The 17,173-nt window shown below is 44.4% G+C and overlaps 1 protein-coding gene across 1 annotated transcript in view; it reads right to left on the bottom strand.

The window, feature by feature from the left end:
• Positions 1 to 17,173, bottom strand: part of LOC311266647 (receptor-type tyrosine-protein phosphatase S-like) — a 74,625-nt gene that overhangs the window by 13,858 nt on the left and 43,594 nt on the right. Inside the window, exons 7-22 of the mRNA XM_084369093.1 lie at positions 13,902 to 14,171; positions 12,415 to 12,794; positions 10,910 to 11,111; positions 9,011 to 9,147; positions 8,641 to 8,785; positions 6,165 to 6,482; positions 5,816 to 6,009; positions 5,647 to 5,673; positions 5,322 to 5,439; positions 4,448 to 5,122; positions 3,596 to 3,690; positions 2,153 to 2,406; positions 1,872 to 1,959; positions 1,455 to 1,673; positions 673 to 830; positions 37 to 48 (exon numbers count right to left, since the gene is read on the bottom strand). Of these exons, the coding sequence (XP_084225219.1) occupies positions 37 to 48; positions 673 to 830; positions 1,455 to 1,673; positions 1,872 to 1,959; positions 2,153 to 2,406; positions 3,596 to 3,690; positions 4,448 to 5,122; positions 5,322 to 5,439; positions 5,647 to 5,673; positions 5,816 to 6,009; positions 6,165 to 6,482; positions 8,641 to 8,785; positions 9,011 to 9,147; positions 10,910 to 11,111; positions 12,415 to 12,794; positions 13,902 to 14,171 (3,292 nt within the window). The remainder of the gene's footprint in view (positions 1 to 36; positions 49 to 672; positions 831 to 1,454; positions 1,674 to 1,871; positions 1,960 to 2,152; positions 2,407 to 3,595; positions 3,691 to 4,447; positions 5,123 to 5,321; positions 5,440 to 5,646; positions 5,674 to 5,815; positions 6,010 to 6,164; positions 6,483 to 8,640; positions 8,786 to 9,010; positions 9,148 to 10,909; positions 11,112 to 12,414; positions 12,795 to 13,901; positions 14,172 to 17,173) is intronic.

Here is a 17,173-nt window from a genome sequence, read left to right as displayed (position 1 = left end):
AAGCGAACAAAGTGCTTGACATTGGTTTAATCTCACCTGTCAGGTTTGCTGCTTCCAGTGAACCAAGAGCGAGGAAGGAATAATTAGAGGAAAGAAAAGGAAGGAAACAGACACATTGTTAGAGAGGGGAATCAATATTTTGCATTAGTATTCAAAAGCTTGATGGTTTGCAGCAGATATCACGGTCTTACAGCTGGGCCGGGCCGCTCCATGGCTGTCTGAGGGGAGCACAAACTTCTAAATTGGAACAAATTTGATGAATATCGGACTGAAAGTTGAGCATTTTGTGGGGGGATAGCGGGAGATTAAACAGGCCCGGTTTGGGAAATATCAGTGGGAGCCGCTGGCAGAGTGTAGCAGGATGGAGAGGAACTTAAGGAACAGAGCTGGAAATGATTTCTTACTGTCAACAAATCACGAGAGACCAAAACTAACATTTAATTAAAAGAGTATTAACAAGTATTGTCTGTGTAACCTCAGCATTAGATAGTTTGTTCTCCCCTCCATTTTAAAGACTAAGACAGTGATGATGAATAAGGGCGTGAGCGACAGACTGGTGCGTTCTTTTTTCAGTTGATTTACTGACGTTAAAAAGTCATAATCTCAGCTGATCAGCTATCTGTCTCATGGTTTTTGGCATTTCGTGTCACAGAATGTATCCGTCCCACTCACTTTTTGTAGAGGAGGATAGCGATGACGATGCAGATGATGAAGACCACGGCCAAGACGGGTCCGACCACCCAGATCAGGCCATCGCCTGCGTCCAGGGGCTGGGGGTCTGAATCTGGGGCAATGACGGGGTCGGTGTAGGGGCTGGCCACGTACATTTTCTGTAAACAAACACGCAGGCACATGTTTAGGAAACCCCTAAAGGAAACTGGACATCTTTAGAGATAACAGATTAAATCATTTCAGCTGTAGCAGTATGACTTTTTATGGAGGAGACGTGTGTGTTTTGGTATTTCTCAGTAATTTGTTTCATCTCAGTGGACAAAATATTACGCAGCATTAAAAAGCATCATATAAAGAATGTAACAAAGCTCACTTGCATTTAATGTGTTTTTATAATGCCTTTTTATTTGCTCTGAGGGACTTCTAAAGACAATCCCCCGGAGCTGAAAGTGCACCCTATAAAATCTAATAAAAATAAAAATCTATCCTGTTGTATATTTAAGTCTATTCCAATTCGAATGCACATATACAAGCAGCGCACGGGGCAATATCGTTTCCACTGCCACAGTAGGCACACTCACTCTTTATTATCGGTGGTGATGGAAGTACGTGAAGGTTATTGCCTTTTGCTTACACCACTTTGACTGGCGTGCATTTTATTGTTTTAGCAGCGAGGCCTTATTGATTACAATGTATAGTGACAGCCTGCAAGGAGAGAAACGCAGGCAGCGGTGGAAGGAGGGAGTGGTTATAAAGGAGATGTGACACGGCGGCTGTTTTACCCCGGTCGTGGAGTTGAGCTCCGCCAGGATGAAGAAGACGTACTCCTGCCCTGGGTCTAGAGCTCGGTTCTCGAAGCCGCCGTAGTCCAGCTGGTCCCCCAGGGTGAAGAAGGCTGGCAGGGTGGCAGGTGTGAAACGGGCTGTGATGTAAGCACGGCGCAAGTCCACCTGCTTCTGCTGACGAGAATCCCTCTGCCTTTGACTGATGTCTTTTAACAGCTGAGAGACGGAGGGAGGAGAAAACACGGACAAGAAAACTGAGTCCTTCCAATATCTGTGACTAATGTTTAAACACTGATATTGAATTATAAAGGGTAAGCTTTGCCAGGAGTTCTTAGCAGTGTGTGTGTGTTTATAGGTCTTTCCCTCCTTCCAGGCACAGACATCAGTGGCTGCTGTCATTGTTGTGGTTCTCACCTCCTCTAGGTCCATTTCATCTGGGCTCTTGAGGTGTCTGATGACGCCGCGGGCTCTCCTCAGCGGAACCACAACAACATAAACATTCCTGAGGGAGCAGAGGAGGACAAACGGCATAACACCACTGGTACAACAGCAAACCTGTCTCAAGCTATTTTCACGTTTTCCTCGCCTACTTGTTGCACTAAACACTGTCTCCGCCATCTTATCAGGCAGGCTATCATCACTCCCCACATCTGGACTATCTCAAACACTACCAACGTCTGAAACTTCAATCTCACTTGACAGGACTGCGAGTTTCCAGAGACGGCAGGATGATGGTGACTGTGGTCTCGGTGTCGCGGGCGTGGTCGATCTCAGGGCGGCGGATGGTGATTGGCGGGGAGGTCTTGGCGGAGATGCGGTGGCGAAGGCCTCCCATGTTGCCCTCCGGGGCAGTGATCTTAAAGTCGTAGCTGGTGTCGGGCTGAAGGTTCGGGATGACTGCCTTTCTCAGACGAGCGTCCACCTCCATCTTCTGTCGGTTGTACTCCACCTGGAGGACGGGAGAGGGTTAGTGAGGGCAGGTACGGTTTGATGTTTTTCCTCCCTTGCTCCTTTTCAGTCATAGAAAGTGAGTCAGTTTATTTATTTTCTCGCTGGAGTTGAGCCGAATTAATAAAAAAACAAATCAATGAAGGAATTTTTTACTTGGCAATTACCCCAATTGACACATCGACAGAAAAAGTTTATCATATTTCCCAAAAAAGTTGTGCCGGTAAGCTGATCTTGTTAACTTTGGACAGAGCCAGGTTAGCTGTTGCTCCTTGTTTCCAGTCTCAATGCTAAGCTAAATTAGCCGGCTGCTGGTGCTAGCCTAAAATTTAGCATACAGGCATGTGAGAGGTTCCTTTAGGTGAGAAGCCTGACACCTCTCAAATATCTGAACCACCATCAGCCAGTTAACTTAGCATATAGACTGGAAACAAGGAGCAACAGCTAGCCTAGCTCTGTCCAAGAGTTACACAATCTGCCTTTCTGCACCTCAAAAGCTCACAAACTAACACGTTTGCAGAAAATGGGTTAAAGTTACATCATGTTAATTAGTAAGCTCAAAGGTGCTGGTTGGACTTTGTTATATATAGTTAAAAAAAACATTTTCAGGTAACTTTTCAAGGCATTATTCCATGAAATGTTAGTGTGGCTCCGTCTTTTTCCCAACAATGCCCACTTCATTGGTAGAGTCAAAGCATTTAGTTAACAACAAAACTCTTTGCAACTGTTTACTGAAAACTGTCAGCCTCAAAAACGGGATAAAAAAATATATATACATAATGCTAGGACAGCATATTATACCTTTTAACCAATCAGAAGCCAGAGCTGACAGCAGTCTTAACTGGTTTTAATTAAGCATGCTGTGATAAAACCATGGAGCTGCTTATCCTTAGCAAATCAAATAGAGTAAAAGATAAATTATTATAACTATTTTTCTATTTTGTAAATGGCTCTTACACCACAAAAGGCAAACATCCCACAGATGGATCAGAGGGTGCTCAAAGTTCAAAGCGTCCACAGTGGGGTGTAAAAGTCATACCGGGGCCATGCATACTAAAAATACATAAACTCATGATAATGTGAGGTATTATAATTGGAAGCATCTGGGGACAACATAATATGCTGTGTTATGTTATAAATTATCTCAAGGACTGACCAGACTAGGCATATGTTGCTACACGTGTACGTACAGTAAAGCGGTAGGGGTTGCTGCTCTCTGGGAACTCCCACGTCAGAAGAACGCTGGTCTTAGTGGCCAGGTTGACTGAAAAGTTCCTCGGCACATCTGGGAAGCAAACAAACAAAAAACACAGTCACGCGTGGTGAAGCCGTATTCGGATCGGCGGCTCCTCTGCTTTCTCACTGCAACGCCTGTAAAAACGTAGCACACGTCAGTCAGATCTGTTACTGGGGGAAGAAGTCATGACGGTTAGGAGGATGGGCGGGTGATGAGGAGAGTGGATGGCGAGAGTAAGTAAGTACAAGTATCAGACAGAGCGGCTGCAGGAATGTGACATGCCACATTCTCAGAGTGTTAGGTCGTGTTTGTTAGACTCAGAATTCAGCATGTCAGCAAAGGCTTTCGGAAAAAGGTGAAAGTGGAGGTCTATCAGATAAAAAAGCTTACCTGCAGATACAGCAGCAGACGCCACACTCACTTGAACTCAGACTGAACACTTACCTTGTGTGTTAGATACTGTATACTCAGCCCTGTATTGACTTTTACCTGAGGGTTTGTGATAAGCAGTGCTCTCGAGGCAAACATCCATTAACATTCAGCCTGCTCCCACTGGTGGTGAAGGGTAGGTGATGAAGGTATAAGTGAGTGAGTGGAGAAGATTGGGGGGAGTAGTCGTGTTCCCCTGGACTTTGCAGTTCTTGGCCTCTCTGAGGTGCACGGGTAAAAGGCCAACCTGTAAGAACTGGCCCACACTTGGTTTAGTTTAGTGTATCGGAGTGAAATCCACATTAAGGGGAGATGTGAAGCTGCACCAGTGCTTACAAGGTGAAGGGTTGTTCCTGAGGCCTGAGGCCAGCCCTACCTGTTTCAAAGGCCAGGGTTCGGCTCCCCACAGGTGGGCTGAAGGGGCCTGGCCCTGCCTTGTTGTGGGCTCTGAGCTGCACCTCGTAGGCTGTGCTGTGATTGAGGCCCAGGATGGTGTAGCTGGATTCACGCGCTGGTACTGTGATCAGCCATGGGAGAGAAGGGGGGGCTGGTAAGGATGAAGGGCCAGCAGGGCCAGCAGGGTCAGCAGAGGGTTTGGGGCTTGTAGCCTCTTTGTAAGCTACGGTGTACTCTGTGATGACACCGTTGCACTCGTCTGGGGCAGGGGGCAGCCAGGAGAACTGGAGGGAGCAGCAGGTGGCGTTAACAAAGTCAGATATTTTGGGGTATCCCGAGGGTGGGAACATGGGAACTGTTATTTCTTGCTGCACTAAATCTCCGTAGCCTGCTCGGCTCTTCGCGGAGAGGACAAAGACGTAGGAGGAGCCCGGGGAGAGGTTTCTGACGGTGAAGTTTTTCTCCCGATTGGTGAAGTCCACCGTGTTGTCTAAAGACGTATTCTTCAGGCCAAACTGTAGGCGGTAGCCCAGAATTTGCAGCGGGGGCCCCGGGCTATCGGAGCCTGACTCAGAGCACTCCAGCGGAGGAGCCCACCGCACCACCACTGACGGACCCGATCCTGGACGCACCCAAAGAGAGGGGGGGCCAGGCACTGCAAACGACAGCGTAGGCAGCAGAAAATCAATGGCAATACATATATAAAAACATATATCATGCAGATCTTGTACAAGAATTAGAATTGATTCGGCTGTTTATTTACTGCCTGCTCCTGGTGCAGCTTACTGTTAGATCAATTCTTGAGTATGTTACTAAATCCAGTGCACTGAACTGTATACGTGGCATATGCTTACCAATCCCCAGGGTCTGCACCAGCTTGGCTTTGCTGTGCGCTCCATCCCCTTTGGTGGTGTATGCCGCCACTGAGATGGAGTACAAGGTCTCTGCTTTCAGAGCTCCCAGGATCATCTCCTGCGGAGGAAAACACAAAACGGTGACACATCACATTACTGCGAACAAACGGATCTCTTCATTACCTTTCTTTTTGGTTATGCATCAGCAGGAATTTATCAATAAATTACATTTCAGTGGCTAAATGAGGATTTTATGACCGTCTCTGTGTATGTATTAATAGTGCACTCATTTGTAATGAGAAGAGGATGGGTAGTCTGCACTCACATATTGAGTCGAGTCATCCTCCTCCATCTTATCCCGGAGACGAGACACACCCCGCAGGCAGCCGAGACAGATGAGAGTGAGTCAAAGGACAAAAGGGAAGAGCGACGACGTTTAATGAAAAAATAAACGGCCTTCATTGAATCATTTAAATATTCAGCCGTGACGTCACCTGGGACTCGTCCAATAGGAGGTCTTTGATCCGGGGAAGGTTTCGTGATTCACCGCTCTCCGCGCGGTTGAAGTGCACCTGGTAGCCACGGATCTGGCCTTGCCGTAACCGTGGCAACACCGACCGCCATGTGACCCGGAGCGCAGAGGAGTTCAGCGGCTGGACATCGACCTGACGAGGGGGTGTACCGGGAACTGAGCGCACGCACACGCACACGCACACACACACACACACACACACACACATAAACACAAATGCAGAAGTAATTAAGTGACCAACAGTCTAGCCAGTAAATAATCAGCTGAACAATCAATACTGATTAGGTCTGATCTACGGCCCTCACTCTTACCGTCCTCATCAGTTCTGCAGAGCGCGGGCAGGCTCTCGGGTCCAGTTCCCTCTGCAGTGTAGGCTGCCATGCTGATGTTGTACCAGCTCCATTTCTCCAGCCCCTCTACCACTGACTGCCCCTGCTGGGCCGGGATAGGCAGCCCCTGCACCTCCTGGCCCTGACCTCCGCCTCCTGCCCCAGAAACTCTCTGGTATCTCAGCTCATAACCTGCCAACTCGCCATTCTGGCCCTCCACTGGAGGGGGCCTCCAACTAACTCTCAGCGAGGTGGAGCTGGCACTCTCGCAGGACACACCCTCGGGTGGAGCGGAGGGCTCTGATTGGACAAGGGGCAAGAGGGGCAATTGGCAAAGAGTTTAGGAGAGACCCGAGAGATTGGGGGTTGAAAAAGCAAGAAGGATAGAAGATAAGGATCAAGAGGAAACAATAAGAAACTGAGGTAAACTGAACTGAAAGAGACAAACATAACTCTGGCATACAAAGCGGGGGGTGACCACATAATGTAAAAGCATAATGTTGGGCTTACAGCCTAATGAAATAAACCAGAGACGAGAGTATCGACCCTGAGTGGACAACTTAATTACACCCAAGGAGAACGTGCATCTAATAACCAACGATTACATCTTATCCTTTGGCCGTGGCTCGTGGCATAAAAGGATCCAGATTTATGAATGAGACACAGATAAAAGTATTTCTCACTGAAGCAGGGATGTACAGGAGCACGGACAAATATACACATTTCAGAACAGCAGCCCCCATGGTGGCATAATCCTTGAGTCCTTGGGATAATAGAGTGGTCTGAGACTTTCCACTGCGGACTAGGGGAAGGTCTTCACAGAGGGAAGAAACAAACAAACTAAAACAGATCTCACACAGCGCAGAGAGGATTTAGGAGGAGGGTTAAAAAAAACAACCAAAAAAAAAACCAACCAAAAAAAAACAGGGAGCCCGGGAGAGAAAGGCACTCAGACGGATATTGAAAGTCAGGCTAGAGTGATGAATCGTAGACGAGAATTGAATCAGAAGCAGGCTGGGATATTTACTGTAACAAACACGAGGACAGAAAGCCAAACATCGACTTCATCACCACAGATTTCTGAACTGTTATCACTCACCCTATAAAATGTTCCTTAAACAGCACATACACACACACGCACAAATACACAGACACAGTGGCGAGCCCAGCTGAGGCGTGCATGAGCTCGGGAGTGTATAGCATGTGTGTATGTGTGGGAGTGTAATAGTCATAGCTGACAGGTTCAAGTATCTATCCACTCAGCCGTACAGCCACTGTTCTGTTGGCCTCGGGGGACAATCTAGATGTGCACCAAAGCTTGGCGATAACAAAGCACACATAACCTCCCTGGGAAATGAAATCTGCTGCATGAAATAGTCTGCTTATCTGGCACCTTCCCTTTCCTGAACCCCCCCCTCTCGTCTTCTGCCACCTCCTCCGATGTACCACCTTGGTGTCTCTTTCTTTTTGAAGGTAAAGAGAGAATAGCAGACAAGCTAAAAATGTTTAGCACAGTCGGGTCTGAAAATAATCTGGTTATTAATACACTGATACCCCGTTTACACCAACATGGAACCGGTTCTGTGCATTTCATTTGTACAGTTGAGAGCTTTTCGACCAAAAAACAAATCGGTTCACCGCTTCCAGAACCAGAGCCATCATGGTAGAAAAGGGGTCAATATGAACCTTTTGCGTCTGTAAATTACAAAAACTTACCACTGAAATGTCACGGCGCCATGATCCGCAGGACTTGGGGCTCTTTTCTCGATCTCGACTACTTTATTAATTCTTTCCCTCGCGCCATTTTCTCAGTTTTCTCCCCATTTTCTTTTCTATTCCTTCTTGAAGGAAAGACATGAAATGACTCGATATGAGCTTTTTCGACTCTATCGCCGCTTGTGAAGGAAAAAGAAACGAGAAAAAAGGCGACGAGGGAAAGAATCCAAGTTCAGAGTTGGATAAAATACAGACTGACCGGCACTTACCTGTCAACACAGCGGGCCAGCCACCATCCTTTAATGCTCCTCGCCACTGGCTGCTAGCCAGTAAGTGGCAGACAGTTTCGCCCTTTCAAAGACATTAGACACTGATAGAGTGGAAAAAGTGAAAGGAGGGTGAAGAAAAGGAAGAGCGAGACATTAATCGGTGCTCCATCTCCATCTGTCATGATGCTTTGGCTGTGTAAGAAAGCGAGAGGCCGAGCGGAGGAAAGAAAGGCACAGTCAAACGTAGATGGATGGATGGGAGGGGGTGTTGGACAGATGGGTTGATAAATGAGATAGATGTGAAGATGCTTCCCGGGTTTCACCAGGTCAGGAGCTGAGGACAAAGCGCTACAAGCTGCGTGTGTAGAGGACAAAATATTTGAATAAAACATGTGTACAACACTCACACATAAAAACATTGTTTAATTAACATTTATGGGCGTCTCTCTGTGTGTGTGAAGATGGAGACGTACTGGCTTGTGACGTCCTCTGCACCAGCTCGTTGGTAAAAGCTCCGATGCCTTTGGTTGAGATGGCGGCCAGGGAGAAGGAGTACTCAGTGTTGGCTTTCAGACCCTCGACTGTGTAAGAGTTTCTCGGCCCGAAGGTCAGCTTCTCCTGCGAGAGAGAGAAGAAAGGGGAGCAGAGGACAGGACGAGAGGGGAGTGAAAAGAAGACATTAAAGCAGAGTCGGAGAGAAAAAGAGATGAGGACTGTCACCGGACGCCTGGGTTAATCTTTTTAACTTCCTCTTTTATCCGTCCTCTCATCCCCTCTGTCTGGTTAGGAAATCTACTCAGCAGACAGATTTATATTAAAAAAAAAAAGAGTAAGAGGTCTCACCAAGCTGCCGAACTTGACAGGTTTGTAGAGCAGCTCATAGTTGACGATGCCCTCCTTGGTGTAAGCAGGTTCCCAGGTCAGCTCGATGCTGGTGTCTGTCACTCTGCCAACTTTAAACTTGCCTGGTTGGCCCGGGACTGAGGAGGACACGCACAGACAGTCAGCCAGGTCTCCGTCTCATCTAAATGTGTATGTTTACTTCCTCAGCACAAATGAACAGTAACAAATTGCTTTTATTCTAAATACATTCTCTCATACCAGTAATTTGTGTTTAATTTTGATATATTTCATAAGTAAGTATGTGCAATTAATAACACGTCACTTTTTGATGTATTTGTGGGCATCTCTGTTGGTCTTAACAGCGTTTTAATCCAGTAATGATTAATCGTTAACACCCTTAATCCTTCATTTTAATTTCTGCATTTAATCCTTTAAAGAAAGTCTGATAATGTTAGCAGTGTTATGTTTCTCCCTCCTGGTCACCTCACTACTTCAGAGAGTTACGCTCTTTCTTTCTGTGTCGCAGGTTTTGTTGGTTTTACTGTAATTGTTCTTGGAAAAGTGCTCTTGAAATAAAGTGTATTATCGTTAATGATATCCCTAATAAGGGAATGGGAATTATGTTGGCGGCGTAATGCTCATGTCAATCAAATCTGATTAAACCACTGGCAGAGTTTTGTTTGCTAGTGTGAGATTATAATTAAGTCACTGCCACGGATGTTTGTTTTTGTTACTTTAGCTGTAATAGTTCGGTCTTTCTTTCCTGCTTATTAATTTTCTGATTAAAGTTGTTCTGTTATATTTCTGGTAGATTAGACGCTTCACAGAAGGCGACACCACTTTGAGCGTGTCAAAGAAGTTAGTTACAGCATATTAAAAGCATTTGCATGAATGTAGGCACACGTCTAATCAGATCACTTTATTAAACTGTAAAAAGTTTAGTTGTTCAAATCGAAGATGCACACGGATCCATGTGGAGTATTATCTTATTTATTTGAGTATATTTTGATTTTATTCTCTATTTTATGTTTCTCTCAGTCAGTTCCTGCTCTCGTGCTGAAACTATTGTTTGCACACTGTTTGTTCCTTCGCGCTGCAGTGCCAAACTGAATTTCTCCTAATCAATAATCAAAAGAGGTACAACTTATCTTACACAATCTTATGTTATCTTAAGAAATATTGTCCATGTAAACACAGTTAAGGTCACAGAAAAGGTGGTTTGAAGTCATAGTGGAAGTAAGAAGGAATCTGGAACCAACTGACCCATAAATGCCCAAACCCTTGCATTGTTGTGCAGTTTTTATATATTGTTATTCCTCTTACGTCCTGGGAAATGAAAGGCTTTTTAGGGACACCTCATGGCGTAGCAGTAGCCGGAGCTACACGAGAATTTAAACCAGTAATGCCATCAGAGTAATCACCTCTACGTCCCTCCCTTCTCATAAAACCTCCGACAGCAGCTGTCACAGCGACATGAGCAGTGGCGAGGTACGAGGGACATGTTTGGCTCTTAATCCCTGTTTCCTTTTCAGAAGTATGCACAGCTCCGTCCCGGCAGGTGGAATTCATTCATTTTAAAGCAGTCATATTTCCTGACAGGTCAGGCTTATTCGCAAAAGCATTTCACAGTGGATTGCCTAACAAACTTCACGCAAGTCACTCAAATAAGCTACTTAACAGTTTGTATACATGCGCACACACAAATAATGAGTCATTTGAACTCGGCTGCATGCACACAGCCGCGCGAACAACCACTTCTCTCCTGCACATGAATAAATGAAGACCGTTACTGAGATGTTATTTATGCACCGGCATGCGAGATAAATGCGATAGCTTATACAAACTAATGATTATGTTGATGCACATTCACATTCACAGCCACACAAAACACACACTGACCTCCAGGCATGACTTTCACATGGACCGGGTCCGAGAAGGGTCCGTCCCCCACAGAGGTGAAGGCCAGGACCTGGATGGTGTAGGTCTCCGAGGTCACCAGGTTCTGGATGGTGGTGATCACGCTGTCCTGGACGTTGTGGATCTGCCACTCGTTCATGGGCCGGGACGGATCCATGGTGTAGTACACACGGTAACCTTTCACCTACAACACAGGGCCGGGTTTTAAACACAATCCATGGTAATCCATAATACCATCTTTCAACACAACTTCATTACAGCAAAGGTCATCATCTCTGTGAACGAGTTTTAAATCCAGATGGTCGCGTGGATTCGTTTGTTCGCCGTTGTTGGAGGTCGTTGTCACAAGGTGACGACCTCACGTCGTTGTTCACTTGATTGATAAATCTCAGAAGAGTTCAAATAAAAACTGTCTCACACACTCATACTGTAATGCTTAAGATATAATCGCTATACCTCCTCCTATGGGGGTTTGTTTATGGGCAGTTCAGAGTGTAATCCTGCTGCCGTGCCATCGCCCTCACCCTCCACCTCTACCACCTCTCCTGTTATTACTCTTTAATATCTATAATCCCCATATGCACTCAATTCAGTCGTGTACTTTTATGAACCTACCGCACGGTTAGGTAGGCCAGAAAAGGAAAAATAGGCCTCAAGAGGCAGTGCTCTTAACTTAGAGAGGACAGTCCAATTACCTTTTCTTTCTTTAGAGGGTGGGGAAAGTAGCGAGGGAGTTACAGGAGGGAAATCTCCAGCAAGACACAATCCCTGCAAAAGGACACGAACCTGCACGCTGGAATGAAACTCCCAGCGGTGAATTTTATTAAAGCTTTATCGTTTTAACCTCGTCCGAGCTTTTGTGCAACTTTGAAACGTTGTCAGTTGATAATAAGTTCAAGTTAAACGTTATGTCAAATGTGTGGGGCACACACACTCCACACCATCTTGTACTTGTTCTGTGTTAGATATATACACCGTAAAAATGTACGGCTTTCTTAATAATTTTGGAACAATATCCTTCAGTTTTAAAAGACAATAGTGTTCATCTTTACTCAATCAGTCACTTTATATGTTCCCATTAATGTGAAAAATAAAAAATAAGTAAAGATTATGTTGAATTATAGTAAAAACTAAAAATTTAGGGGCTGAATGACTATATGTGCTGAACGTTACTTTATTACTTGCAGACTCGAGCTGAGAGATGCCCGAGGGTGTAAGCGTTTTATATGTTTTAGTTTTGGATTATGGGAAAAAAAAATCTGAAAATCTGGATGTAGGCTCTGCGGGCTGTCACACCAAACACTGTCTTTAACGACTTTTGTCTTATTCAACACATTATAAAGAACAGACTGGCTTCGCAGCAGACAATTACCAGCATGTTTGGAACAATTTGTCTGGAAGAAAAGAACACCCACAACGAGAACAAACGGCATGTTTTCCTCTGCCGAAAAAAAGATCACAAAGAGCTGTTTCAGTCCTCATCCCACCTGTCCATTGGGCTCCTCCGGCTCCTCCCAGCGGACCATCACTGTGTTCTGTGAAATAATGTGGGCCTGGACGTTTCGGGGAGGGCTGGCCGGAGCCTGCTCTCCTGTACGGGCCTCCACCCGGGTAGAAGACGGCCCCTGGCCGATGCTATTGAAGGCTGACACTCTGATTTCGTACTCGGTGTTGGGGTAAAGGCCCCCGATGCTGTAGCGGGTGGTGGTGATGCTGTCCACTGTTTCAAACTTGCTGTCCGGCCCTTTGGCTCGGTATTGGATGATGTAGTAGGAGACGGGGTCCGGGTTGCCGGAGTCCCAGGTGATGGTCACACTGGTGGCGGTGGTCTCGGTGACAATGGGTGTTCCCGGAGGCTTTGGCAAAGCTGGAGATTAAAGAGAGGGGAGAAGAGATATTGTTTGGTTTATATTATTGATAACTCAGTTCACTCTGTACCTATTACTGTTGCATTAATGACATATTGCGACTGCATTTATTCAAACAAATTGCACACAGAAGTACATTACTCGGGTACTTTTCTACTACGTTGCCCTTCTATTCCATGAGTCAGACACAAATATTGTACTTTTTAATCCACTATATTTATTTTACCACTTTAATCACTAATTACTTTGCAGGTTTATTTATTGATACAAAATATAATCCAAAAATAAATTATGGTGTATCATTATAGATTAAGTCTTCCCAGCAGACTCACTTTCTGAAGCGCTTGAACTGCCTTTGCCAGCTTCAGCTTTGCAGGAAAGTGCTGAACACATTAATGCATCAATAATCTTTATCCATAAAATGCATTATTCTTAAATGGGCCATTCTGCATAATGGATATTTTTACCTCTGATACTTCAAGTACATTTTGATGCTAATACTTGTACTTTTATTTAAGTAGAAAGGAAAACAGAAATGACTCAGTTGTCTTTGCAACAGCGGCACAAACAATAATACCACTTGGTAACACTGGGGGGGAAAGTTGTTGCCACTTTAATTAAAAGATCAGTCACCTCTCATTAATATATATCTGTGTGCCCTTTGTGTCCGTCTGCAGTATCTAGTAAAAACTGCTTTTGGTTGTCATAGTACTCACTGCGTGCAATTACAATTAGGCTGAATCTCATCTAATCTAATTAAAATTTTGAGGATATTAGAGTACACTACATTAATTAGGTAGCTTTATTTGACCAAAGCCTCCTACAATAAGGGATATATTAAATGACCTTCCACACTGTCATGTGTCAATGATAAACTCATGATGATGAATATGCCTCAATCATACTTTAAATACGTGCTATAAAAGGTGAAGTACAGGGGAAAATTGCTTTAAATCTAAAATTAACATTCTGGAAATTGAATTATATCAAAAACATGGAAATACAGAAATCTATCCTCATATAAAGCAACAATAGAGGCGCTCTCCACCCGCTTCTCTCTCTCCAACAGCCAAAATGATTAATCTTGTAATTAGAGAATCTCTTACTCTTCACTAAGACCTGAGCGATGGCCTCGATGATGCCCAGGCTGCTCATGGCCACACAGGTGTAGTTGGCAGACTCCCGGACACCGTTGAGCTCCAGCACGTTCCGTCCGATCGGCATCTCGTCCTCGGGCGTCAGGTCCTCGGTGCCCAGCATCCACTTGACGTAGGGCATGGGCGAACCCACGGCCACGCAGGTGATATTGACGCTCCCTCCCGGCATGATCTCGTGGTTGGAGGGGAGGATGGAGAAACGAGGGGGCACGCGGCGCACTGGGAAAGGAGGAGAGCCGGGGGTAGAGAGGAGAGGTGGGGGGATAAGGGGTAAGGTGAGGGGAGGAGAAAAAGTGGGGAAGGGAGCGAGGAGAAGAAAGGTGGAGAAAAAGAAGGAGGAGGGGGGGAAGGAGTGAGGGAGAATCAGAGAGAAAGAGAGAGAGAGGAGGAGGAGGAGGAAGAGGAAGAGCGAGGCAGAAAGCAAGGTCGAGATTGAGAGAGAAAGTGAGGGCGAGAGAGATAAAAAGAAAGAAGAAGAAGAAGAGAGAGGAGAGGTAACAGGAAGGGGGAGAATGAACTTCAGGGTTTTTACAGAAAATTACAAAAGGGATATTTCAAGTTTAGTCCCAATTACTTTATGGTACTGATGATTCAAACAGAAAGACACAAATCTTGTGTTGAGCTCAACCAATCAGAGTGAGCTGCCTACTCAAAATAATAAAGTGACAAACTCTTGAGTATCATTTCAACCAGGACATGACACCTATAGTCAGTTTCTCTTCTTAAAATCATTTATTATCATTAAACATGAAGAATAAGTGATTTAGGTCTTTTGATTTTAGTTGTATAAATACAACCCCCCCCCCCCCTTTAACAATGACTAAACACGTTAAACTTTACAAGAAACTTCAGTGCGAAACTTTACTTCATTCAGATTTCTGTGCCTCGAGGTGCTTGTGCCTCTAGATGGGCTCGTTTTAGAGAGAGTGTATGCATCATAGCGGGGCCGATCAATAGGCCCTGCCTGCTACCCGTGTCCCCATGAGAAGAACAACTAAAGTGGCAAGTTATATCCAATACTGCATCTGTCAGAGCTTTTGGTTGACTATTTATTAACGAGAGATGCATCGAGAGACTGAACTCATAGGTCACTCGCATGCCTGGGCGACTCAAGAGGGATAAAAATGGTGGAGGAACACAAAGAAGAGAACGAAGAACTGAAGACAGAGAGGCAGACGGAGAGGAAGCGAGACAAGACAGGTAGAGGGATAGAGGAAGTGGTAGAGAGAGAGAGAGAGAGACATAGCCAGAGAGAGAGAAAGAGAGAGAGAGAGAGAGAGAGAGAGGCAGCTCTGCTTCTCTTCAAGACAATGACAGGCAATGTAGCAAAGGACAGCCACATTGTACAACAAGATACTGTACAATACATAGGATTCATAACTGATACAGTGTGTAATCAAATGAGTTGGAAATGTGGACAGGAGTGGATCGAGGGGTTCTACTAAGGTGTTGTGGCAATTACAGAGTGATCATTGGACACATTAAGTAAAAAACACCAAGACAGCATGAAAGAGGCAGAACGGGAGAGAACGAGTGCGAGCAAAAAAGAGAGATATGTGAGGTAGTATGTGCATGTTTATAAGTTAGTAAACTTATGTACATGTGTCTGTCGCTCCTACACATCAGGGTGCAGACAGAATGCAGAAGAAGAAGAAGAAGAGAAAAAAGGAGGGGGAGGGAGAGGACGGGAAAAGACAGGGAGTGGAGATAAAGAGAGGGTTAGAAGAGGGTTTCGGGGGGAAGGAGGGAAAAAGGGGGGAAGAAAAGAGGAGCGAGGAAGAAGAAAACACATGGATCTATTTTAAAAACACGGCTATATACCAGAGTCAGGCCCATTCAGAAAGTAGGTGCTTCAAAAGTAAGACAAAAAGAAAAAAAGAGATCGGATGTTGGAGGAACAGAGAAGAAGAAGAGGATACCCCAGGGTCACAAAGACAGGAAACAGAAAGAGAGAGGAACGGACAAACATCTCTGCATGGGAGGAGAGAATGAAAGGGAGGGCAGACAGAGAGCAGAAACATTGTCGATAAACTCAACTCAACTCAACACTACAGGAAACTATGTGCGTTAAAGAAAACAGGAACGTAAGGAGCAACACAAATTAAAATAGAGTCAAATAAAAAAAGGTTGCTAACACTTTCTAATACCCATCGTTAATAAATGGCAAATGCAAAGTTAATTCAACATTAGTTAGTAGTTATCTGACTGTTAATGAACAGAAACATGCTTTATAAACCATTTATTAAAGGTGCAATATGTAAAAAAACATTCTGAAATAAACAACAATTATCAACCAAATATGAGGAAACAACAGTTTTGACATCATGTCAAACACTAACTCTCCGGCTAGCTGCAGGGTTTGCTGGGCTAACAAGCTAACAGTAGCTACAGCCGTGAGCAGAATACAGGTAGCAGCAGTTAGCTTCTCTGGCGATGTGCTGCCCCTGTTTGTTTGGAGTGTGAGTTCACCAAGTGGTAAATTCTTACGTATTGCACCTTTAACCAATAGTATATTGTTAAGTGGCGGCGAATGTTTATAATACTTTGTGAAGGGTTATATAATACTGTGTAGTTCATCTACACAGAAAAGTTATTTTCTCTTTTTCTGCATGAGCAGGCGGAGGAGAGACATGGCTGACTGAGCAAACACTCTATAACAGTAATGACCGGTGTAATATAGAGCTATTTAACACTTACTGTAATCAAACACTTGTTGTTTATGAGCCTTAATTGCTTAATAAATGGTTTATTAAGCTTTTCATTGTTTCTTAACAGTCAAATAACTATTAACTAAAGTTCAGTTAACTACAAATTTAACGTAGGTTCCCAAAAACTTACTGTAAAAACCCTACAGTAACAAAACAATCAGAGTTTTCTTTAGATGACTTGGAAATCCAGCTGTAATTCTAATATATTTATATAAATATATATAAAATACATGAAAAATAAAATAAATACAAAGTAAATGTATAAATAAAAGATAAGTAAATAAATAAATATGGGTAAATTTACTGCACAACCTCCACTCCTTAATGTGTAACATCATTACTTGGGATCTTCACGGGCCACATCCCCCCTACTCAAAGAATGTAGAGACAATTGGATAGAAGTTAACATTTTTGCATGAGTTCAACAAATTAAAAAGAAAAGGACAAAAAAAAAAAAGTTGCCGTGACGTCACTCTCATTTCATGAAGAACAGATAATGTGCAAAGCATTTTT

Source organism: Pagrus pagrus (genome assembly GCF_965226575.1).
Source record: "Pagrus pagrus genome assembly, chromosome: 12".
Lineage (NCBI taxonomy): Eukaryota > Metazoa > Chordata > Actinopteri > Spariformes > Sparidae > Pagrus > Pagrus pagrus.
The sequence above is the reverse complement of the archived record's forward strand: the minus strand, read 5'-3'. Positions and strand labels throughout refer to the sequence as shown.